We start from the raw sequence: 10,023 nt of genomic DNA, 5'->3' as shown, positions 1-10,023 counted from the left end.
CTATGACTTTTTATGACCTTTTTGATGGCACACTATACTAGGACATGTTTTATGGTAGAATATACTATTACAATTTCTAGCCCTTATCTGACCTGAAAGGCTAATAAAGAGCTGTGTCATGTCATGTTTGAAAGTGAAAACAATGCATCATGTGAGGGCTAGGAAAACCTTTGACATCCTCGAGTTAAAAAAACTACAGACACTAAATTAGCCTCACTTCTGTTTTATTCAGTCTATAAAATAGGCTAATACTATGTAATTAAAACCAGTTGTACAAAGAGCATGAAATATTTTTTCCAGACATATTACAAAATGTATTTTTTTCCTAAAGTTTGAAAAGTACAAACACCTTTTTACAAAACAGCAAAACTACATAGTATTGCACGATCTTTTCATTTATCTCCAAAGTATAAAGTTATCAATCTCCATCTGCAGGACAAAAAAAAAAGAATAAATTAAGACCTTGTCTTAAGCATAATTCTTTTAAATTACAGAACATAAATAAGAATAAACTTTAGATAATTGAATTAGTCCTTAGTCAACAGTGATAATTTATACCTAAAACAAATTCTGAAGAAAAGAAGATGCTGTTATTAACTAATACTTGGAAAAATAAAAGTGCATTTCGATAGTCAAACTGCCCTATGCGGCTAATAGGGAAAAAAGAGATTCTTTTTTTGTTCTGAAACAGAAAATATATGCTATATACACATTTAAAATATACAGTGGAAATAAGTGCTTTAAAATAATTCAAATCTGTACAAATTTAAAGTTTGTATTCCTCTTTTGGCAGGATGAACTCATCATAGACAAACTTTGCTCACAGGAATAAAGTAAAGTAGACAGGAAAACCTGAACTCTCAGTCACATTCCTCACACGTAGCACTTGTGTAATGACTTAAAACAATGTAGATGTGGTTACTGCTCCTGACAACTCTACCTGAGTCAACTGAGAGGAATTAGGCAGACATTAAAAAAGGCAGGGGATGAAAGTATGAAAAGAAAGGAGAGAAGCGAGGGAGAGAGACAAAGTAAGGTGTATGGTGAATCTCCAATCAGCTGTCATTCTGTGTCGCCTTTCAACGTCTAACACACAAATAATAACGGAAGGTTTCAGCCCTGTTTAATAAGTATCACTATTACACCTTCCACTGTCCTGTTTTTCCATGGGACTTTGGGATATGTGATGAAATATGAAGACACAATGCTTCTTTTGCTTAATGTTAGCAACAGTCTCACAGGCCTTCAATGAGGCCTTCCCTTGTGGCCTATCTTTCAGTGTTTATATCAGTCTAAGCTACTGATTCAGGATCTGGGCCAGCATGCATCAAACATAAAAAGAGTGCTGATGTGAGACCCGTTTCCACCTTTTAAGATATGGGTTTCAGAAACCTAATCGCTCCAGTATCAGTAGTCCTATTCTTAACTTCTCCATGCATATACTGTAGCTGTCTTCTGCATTTCCCATGACCTAACCTTAACCATTTATAGTGCGAGTCTCATCTTTTGTTAAGGTGTTGAGAAACTTCTTCTTCCTCTCTTTTACTTCTCGATGAGGCCTGCTTCTTTGATCTTAGTGTAGAAGAATTTCTCCAGTAAGTTGGCACACTTGTAGTACTCGCTCTCTGGAGGGTTGTATTCACGACAGTTGGTGAAGATACGCTGCATGTCAGCCATGAACAACTTGCGTGTTGTGTAGTACCTGCTCTTCAGGCGCTCGCTCATTGTCTTAAGGTCTGTGAGGAGAAAAAACGTGAAGTCTATAATTTACACTGCTTTTGAATTTTTGACTGTCGGTTGTATATATACACTACCAAACCCAGAGCTCCTCTCTTTATGCACACTTCATTCTTCATTTGATACGACTGGCACTTGGGTAGCAACTATGAGTAAGCGCAACTGGAATGTGCTAAATGCGATGCACTGTAGCTGCTAAATCTTCAAATCCAAAATACAAGTGCAAACTATTTTTGAATGGACTTAAAAAATTGGAGCATGGTACACAAATACTGTAGAAAGGTTTAGCAATTCCTCTCATGGAGACCAACCTTCAGCCAGAAAAAAAGCCTCAAACCCAGCAGGCCTCTGTCCTGCTGATGTGTCCTTGAACCTCTTCTGCAATGCCTTACTCCTCATTAGTATTTTTTATCATTCATTATTGTAAATAATTAGGTCTGCCTATTAAATCCTCTGCTCCCTTGTCAGATACAGTATACATACCCATGGGGAAGCGAATGACTTGGTAGTAGCCAGGTGCCTCTGTTTTCTTCACTGGCTCCATGAAAGGCCAGCCGTTTGGATGACTCTAAGACATAAAAAAACAGTCTGGTAAGAATAAAGTTTGTGTATGTATTAGAGCAGAGATCTTCAACAGTGGGTCCGGGACCCTTAAGGGGGCCGCCAAATCATGGTATAATGTATAATAATTTGTATAATGTTTTGAAAGTTTTGTCAAAAATGAAAATGTCTTAACATGAATCCAACATATTATTGGCTTAGTATTCTATGTACTAAAAAGGTATGTAAAAAGGCTTTAGGATGCCCACACGTTATTGCAGGCCCAGTTTTATATGCAAGTTAATTTTATACAATACATGTAGTAGGGGGTCCCTGATCCGTCTCTCTCAGTTAAGGGGTCCGTGGCTTAAAAAACGTTGAAGACCCCTGTGTTAGAGGAACACTGTATGTGAGTGTCTGTCCCTCACCTTCACATGCTGGAGGATGGTCTTCAGAGTACTGTACAGTTGATCTGGGTCCTTCATTTCCTTTCTAAAAGTACAATAAGTAACAGATAACAACATGAAGTTTGACATAAGCCAAGTCATCGTGTGAAGCAATAGAAAAGGCATTCTGCTAAGTTCAAATCTTGTACAGTAGAGTCACACTTACCCTTTGCCCACAGGCTTCCAGCCAGTTTCACCTGTTGATATAAAGAAACTAAAATTTACCTCATAAGTCATACGAAATACACCCATAAATGTTAAATACAAATAATGTAAAAGAAAGATATACTGCATACTGTAAAGTCAATACTGTAAGTAACCTACGTATGCCAGGAATGCTCTCAATGGGAATCTGCCTAACTCCTTCCTTGAAACAGGAAAGCCCCGGATAGACTTTTCTGATCTGAGCCTGCTTCCTCTCTATCAGCTTCTTGATGATCTGAGGGAGACGAATAAGATTAACAGATAGTGAGTGCAGGGACAAAAATAGAAAAGGAGGCATTTAAACTTGATTTGAATGCAAAAAACACACCTCCTTCTGCTTCTTGATAATGACAGAAAACTCTGTGTACGGAATGCTGGGGTTGAGTTCACAGCCCATGAGTGTGGCTCCTTCATAGTCCTTGATGTAGCCTACATATTTGGCCTTGGGAACCTTGATGTCCTTTGAGAAACCCTGAAAGGGAGGAGATTTCTGTTTTCTTGCAGCTGTACTTATACCACTACAAAAATGAGCCCACTAAAAAACATCACACATGAAATTTTGTATTTATTTTCATTATGACACCTTAACACCAAAAAAATGAAACGTAAAAGTAAGTGAAAACAGTACAAAAGCTGCCAAGTGGTAGTAATTGTACTTGTAGAAATGTTGATTAGTAGCGTAAAACAAGACAGATTGCAGCAGTATCAAAAATAGCAAAGTTCAAAACAATATATTAAAACAAGTTGAATAACACTGGAAACAAGTGAAATTAAATCAAATGGTTCTTCTGTTTTTGCAGATCATGTAAAGGTTTTTATGTATACATGCTGAAGAGGTTCAGGAGAGAAGGGGAAGTGAGAGAATATTACATCGTGTGACCAAAGTAACTATAGAATTATAAGCATGTACCATGCACGTTAATGGACATAACATGTTACCTGTTTCTTGAAGTAGCCGATGGCATACTCATCAGCATAAGTAAGGAAGTTGAGGATTTCATGCTTTATGTGATATTCCTTCAGGTGGTTCATTAAATGGGTCCCATAACCCTAAAGCCACACATCCAAAAAAAAAGGCAATGGTCAAATCTGACCAATCAGATAGCATGAATTCACCAAGCTGTGAAACAGGAAGTGCTATTACCTTGACCTGTTCGTTGGAGGTGACGGCACAAAAGACGATTTCCGTAAAGCCCTGCGATGGAAACATCCGAAAGCAAATCCCTCCGATCACACGGCCATCTTTGATTAGGGACAGGGTCTTGTGCTTCCTGTCAAAAAAAAAAAAGAGAGATGAATTTTAGTCAGAATGTGCCTCCGCTACATCTCGTGATGAGTGATGATAAAGTACAGTTGCACTTACGGATCAAAGACCAGCCGCGTGATGTACTCCTTAGGCATGCGGGGCAGCTGGTGAGAGAAAACATTCTGGAGGCCGACGAGCCACATCAAGATCCTCTTATTAGGCTTCTGGTTTAGGGAGTTACCGATAACGTGGAATTCAATTACCCCCCTGCGCTCCTCTAGACGGGCAGCTTCATCGCGTGCAGAGTGAGCTGACAGCAGACTGGTCTGCACAGGAAGGAAGGTTTCAAATAATGATACTGTTACTGTTATATCATTATATAATGATGACCTTTGTTCCTATCATCCCTGTCCTTATCAGAAGTCTTGATAGACCCTGTCATCATCAAGTGTGAACAGATTACTACACGCCAGTCCTTACTACTGCACATCACTATTACTGAAATTATCTTGGATCATTAACAGGAGTAAGATATTAAAATGTTTTTCTTTGTTTCTATATTTCTTGCGAAATGAAGAACATTATTTTCCTCTATAAACTTGATATGACTTTCACAAACAAAAAATGTCAATACCCAACTCTAACTGAAAGCCAAAGGGAACTGGTTACCTCTGGAATGGCGGCAGGGTCGGTGATGGTTGCCATGACTTCATTGATAAGCTCCATGGGGATGTCGCCCACCACCCTGGGTCTCTTGTTTTCCTCATAGGGGAGAGGTTCTGAAGGTTTACGCTTTTCTCCAACTGTGATAATGCATGGACACAGAGGAAGGTACTGTTATCTTTTACATTTGCACTCTTAATATCTGCACTCTTCCCACTTTGTATTGCAACTGCTGCACAGCAATTTGCCTCGGGATAAATCAAGTTTTATCATATCTTTCTCATTACATCCAAATCTAAACAAGAAGTTACCCAGCATTTAAGGTTAGCTTACTATGGGTTCATCTTCAATTGTTGCATATGCATGATGGGAAAACTGATATACTTTCATTATGTTAGTAGCAGTTCCAGGGGTTTTTCACTTCTATTTCTTGATACAGCTTTAAGACCAACATTCACATTTTGAGTATTTGAGTAAGTTTGTTAGCTGTACCTATGGGACATTTCATTTTAAAAAAACATTTCTTTAAAGCAATTGATAGAAATAAGTACTCAGATGGAGACGATGAATCTATGTTAGCTAGGGAGGCTCAGGTGCAAACGCCACAATAACACAGACATGGTTTTAAATGTAAAACACAAGGCTAACTTTCCCTTAGTGCTCACTGTTTACTGTGAGATGTAATGTGGAATCATGGTAACCTTATGGGTAGTTACCGGTTTAACTGTAATACCTGGATTTGGTTCCAGTACAGAAGCTGTTTTCCTGGCAGGACTGACACTGCCGCAGGTGGACGGGTCCACTGACACAGGACTAGTGCTGTAGTACAACGGCCTGGCCACAGGAGGCGCACTGATAACTACAGAGCAACAGAGAGGACATTAGTAATACTATGAGAACATGTTTTTATTATCATATTCTTAAAGACATTTCTGTCTGAAGCCAGCTTGAAGGGTGTGTCTTTGAGGGTGTGTGTTTCTGTTAAGACTGTGAGGGTGTGTGTTACCTGTATGGATAGGTATCTGCCCTGCTGGGGCTCCTGCCAAGAAGTCATGGCTCCAGATTGGAGAACTATGACTGTACACCTCCTCCTCCAGCATAGACAGGAACCTGAGCCAAAGAAAACAAACCGACCACAACTTTAAACTTTAACGTTAAAAAAAAAGTTGTCAAGCAAGCATATGTGGTTACTGTGTGGTTTAATATTGAAAATGTTCATGCATGAGTGTCTCTGCTGTGTGGTTAATTATATGTTTAGTCTGAATATATAATTAAGTTTCTGGTATATTTCTTTGTGTGTGATCTCTTACTTGGGAAAGTGTGTGAGAATGAGTGTGCGTTTCTCAGGCGGCAGCTTGTCCTTTTCCTGTCTGGCCTGCTCCAGCAGTTGTTTTCTCATCACAGTGAACACCGAACGCAACAGTGTGCGGCCGAAGATCTGAGTGGTTTCGTACCGGGGTAGACTGTCACAGAACTGAGGCACATTGCAGTAGCAGAGCCATCTATAACGAGCACACCACAGAAATAACTATGACAGTAAACAGGTGTGATGCATGTTTAACAGGATATCTAGCAGAACATCTGATAGTGCTGCTACCTGGTGTAGTTGGCTTTGTATCCAGCTGCATCATCATTGGGAACCCTTTGGCGTCTCTGGGAGGGCGTCTCCAGCTGCCAGTAGTTGATCTGGTTGAGAAACATCTTGGCCAGCTCCATAATGGTTTGACGTTCCTTAGACGGCAGGTGGCTGAATTTGTACTGGACAAAATTGTTCACCCCCTATTTAGAAAAGAGAAGATAGATAAATGGGAATGTGGAAACACTGAAATTGTGTTGAATAGTGTTGCTTTTGTATTGCAGTTGATTACCTGCTCGATGCTGGGTTTTTCAAACGGAGGACTTTCCTGTGCTTCTAACGTCGGTTTACCCATCTGTAGGATAGATTTCCTCAACAGCTGAAAAATAAGCAGAAAAAGGGGAATGTTCACTTGTACACAATGCCAGTTGTAAATCCTGTTTGTGTATTTTGATTGTAAAAGTGGAGGCTTACTTTGAAGAGGGAAAAGTAGACCTGTTTAGTGTCAGCATCCTCCTCTTTGTGAACACATGTGTAGAGATACTCCACATCCAGGACAATACCAAGAAGTCTGTTCATTTCCTCCTCTGAAACATTTTCTAGATGGGTCACATGATCACCTAGGAAGAAAAGAATAAACCTTAAAATGGTCTATCTATCTATCTATCTATCTATCTATCTATCTATCTATCTATCTATCTATCGTATATTTGGGGTGGCAGTAGTTTGTCAGTATCCACGACATTCCACTTCCGAGATTGCTCCGGTGCCGCAGGAAATTTCGCCAATGTCCGTTTTCTTCCGCTTTCTTTGTGTTGGAATTCTAAACTCCAGTGGATTTATGAGGACTATGGTTCACTGCTCCTCAGATCTCTGCATGGTAAATTGAGACAGCTAGCTAGACTATCTGTCCAATTTGAGTTTTCTCTTGCGTGACTAAAACAACTTTTGCACGTACACGTTCCACCAAAACAAGTTCCTACCCGAGGCTATTTTGCAGTGGCTCCGTGTGGAGCTTAGTGCTGCCCATGACGATTGTGATTGGTTTGAAGAAATGCCAATAAAGCAGAACACGTTTTTCTCCCATCCCGGAATGCTATGTGGACTAGCCAGACCCTTCTCCTCCGCAGCATGTGGAGGATGGTCTGGCAAAGGTAAAGGTACTTTATTGTCACATACACATAGCAAAATTCATTCTCTGCATTTATCCCTCAAGGGAGCAATGGGCAGCCATTTACAGCACCAGGGGAACAACAACTCCAGATGTGAGCCAGTGCCTTGATCAAGGGCACTGACTGGAGAACCTAGTACATGTTTTTTGATGGTGGGGGAAACCGGAGCACCCGGAGAAAACCCACGCAAACATGGGGAGAAGATACAAACTCTACACAGAAAGGCCAGGAACGACCTGGATTCGAACCCAGAACCTTCTTGCATTGAGGCCACAGCGCTAACCATTGAGCCACCATGCTGCAAGACTACAGTGGCAGTAGCTCAGTCCGTAGGGTGTTTGTTAGGGAACTGTAGGGTCGCTGATTTAAGTCCCCGTACGGACCGAAGTACAGAGTGTGGACTGGTAGCTGGAGAGATGCCAGTTCACCTCCTGGGCACTGCCAAGGTGGTCTTGAGCAAGGCACCGAACCCCCCCCAACCGCTCAGAGCTCCATTTGTGCATGTAAAAGGACCTGAGCACGTGTGTGTTATTTCAGGCCTGTGTATAACAACAGTGTGTAAGAACAACAGAGTATAAATTGTAATTTCCCCACTGAGGATTAATAAAAAGTATAAAATTAAATGAACTTATCCCATACTCTGTACTCTTTAGTATTATCATTAGCTGTAGCTTTTTTCCTAGACTTAATGACATACCCAAGGTGTGAGAGCAGCTCCGACAAGGCTCCTGCAGGTTTACTGTGCTGGACTGCTGGTCAGTTCGTGGGGGTGTAGGAGGGGGGTTCTGACTTTTCCAGCCATTACACTTACAGGCTCCCTCAGCCTAGGAAAAACACAGTTTAAATGAGTACAAGCAGGAATACATATGAGTGTAAACCCATCTTATATCAAATTAACCACCCTTATCTAAGGGTAACATATGATTTATACTCAGCTGTCATAGTGAGTAGCTTTAAACTGATGCAGGTTTTAGTGATATTTTAAGGAAACAAGCATAAATTAATTGTTTTCTGAAATTATTTGTTGTTTGTAAAGTTGGTTAAGGTGCTTCATGACTGACAGGTGGAGTTGTTTTTATCAGTCATTTGCATACTACATCGGCTATTTAGCAGTGGTTAAAAGTAAACAGCATGGGCACTAACCATTTTCCTAGTAATGTTGTATTATTTTAATATAGAGTAAATGGGCCATAGCAGCATACATACATTTTAAAACGTGACAATGCTGCTCATGTTAATGGAGATTTGTTATAACTGAATCTGTACTGTATCAGGAGGTGCGGTGAAGAGGCCTGTCAGCGTCAGCTGGAGCTGCCGCACTGAGCATGCGCCTTGAAACAACAACAAACTCCGCCCCTCCAGCAGCTGTCACCCTGTCAAAACAAAGACCCCGTCCCTCTCTGCGTATGATATACTGCATAAAACCAATAAAATCCACTCAATTTAACACCGTGCGTTGACAGACGGCACGGGGACACTGAATAATTTCCTGTGGAAAGCCTGTGGACCGCGCACGAGCATACACACACTGGGATGCAGCCCTTGTGCACACAGCCAGCTACTCCCAAGTACCAGCGCCAAGCCAATGTTTACGTTCACCGACCCCCCACCTAGACAGAAACATTAACATTGTACATACAGTGGACAGCGTGCAGCTGTAAGGTCCCCGCTTAAAAGTCCTGCAACAATAACGCCAGCATTAACTAGATTATTAATATAGTTCTTTCAATATTTGCTTCGTGCATGCAAAATGAAAAAAATGAAGTGCGGCAATGGCTTCCTTTGCTGCGCTTGCATTTTGTAAACTATTGCAACGAAGCCCAAGAAATACGATTCATTAAGAATAAACCCCTTTAACCGCTGTGTTTAAAAAGTCAGCCATCTGCATACTTTGCAGGATGAATACACTCCGAGTTTTTCCAGTTTCTTCGGCCGAGGTGAAGAGCGGAGTTGCGCCTTCTTCACGGCGATACGTGCGGATCCTCCAGCGGCACCGGAGCCCTCCGTCCCCCCGGCTCCAGGAGCGGCCGGAACCAGGCCCGATGCACCGATGGCCGGCGAACCTTGCTGAATCCCAGCGCTGTCGGCCATGATTCACACGGAACCCCGACGGGACCGCCGGCCCGGGAAATATTCGCTCTGCCGTCCGCTCTATTCCACAAGCGGATGATCAGACATGGCGCTCATCCTTATTTTCAATTTCTCACTGTAGGCCCATTTTCCTCCGCTAGGGGACAGAAATGGGATAGGCCAAATCCACTACAATTCAGACGAGAGGTCACAAAATGCAACCATCTGTAGCAAAATTTCAAGGTCAAATGTAATGCTAAATATAATAATGAGAACATTTTGGAGGCATATCGGAGCACACAGTGACTAATGAGTCGTGGTAATAACATGCAAAATAAAGGAATAAGTGGAATTAATACCAATACCCAA

The 10,023-nt window shown here is 41.3% G+C and overlaps 1 protein-coding gene across 1 annotated transcript; it reads right to left on the bottom strand.

Moving 5' to 3' along the window:
* Positions 1-207: 207 nt before the first annotated feature.
* kat2b (K(lysine) acetyltransferase 2B) lies at positions 208-9,808 on the bottom strand. The gene is made up of 18 exons (XM_031322986.2): positions 9,475-9,808; positions 8,282-8,408; positions 6,887-7,032; positions 6,705-6,791; positions 6,434-6,615; positions 6,147-6,338; positions 5,843-5,946; positions 5,570-5,695; positions 4,843-4,976; positions 4,291-4,499; positions 4,072-4,198; positions 3,867-3,977; positions 3,256-3,399; positions 3,048-3,162; positions 2,890-2,920; positions 2,706-2,769; positions 2,221-2,305; positions 208-1,736 (listed from the first exon to the last, which is right to left on the bottom strand). The coding sequence occupies exons 1-18, from the start codon at positions 9,673-9,675 to the stop codon at positions 1,543-1,545; spliced, it is 2,379 nt and encodes a 792-aa protein (XP_031178846.1). The 5' UTR covers positions 9,676-9,808; the 3' UTR covers positions 208-1,542.
* Between the last annotated feature and the right edge of the window lie 215 nt (positions 9,809-10,023).

Source organism: Sander lucioperca, chromosome 16 (genome assembly GCF_008315115.2).
Source record: "Sander lucioperca isolate FBNREF2018 chromosome 16, SLUC_FBN_1.2, whole genome shotgun sequence".
NCBI lineage: Eukaryota > Metazoa > Chordata > Actinopteri > Perciformes > Percidae > Sander > Sander lucioperca.
This window is presented reverse-complemented; position numbering and strand designations above follow the sequence as displayed.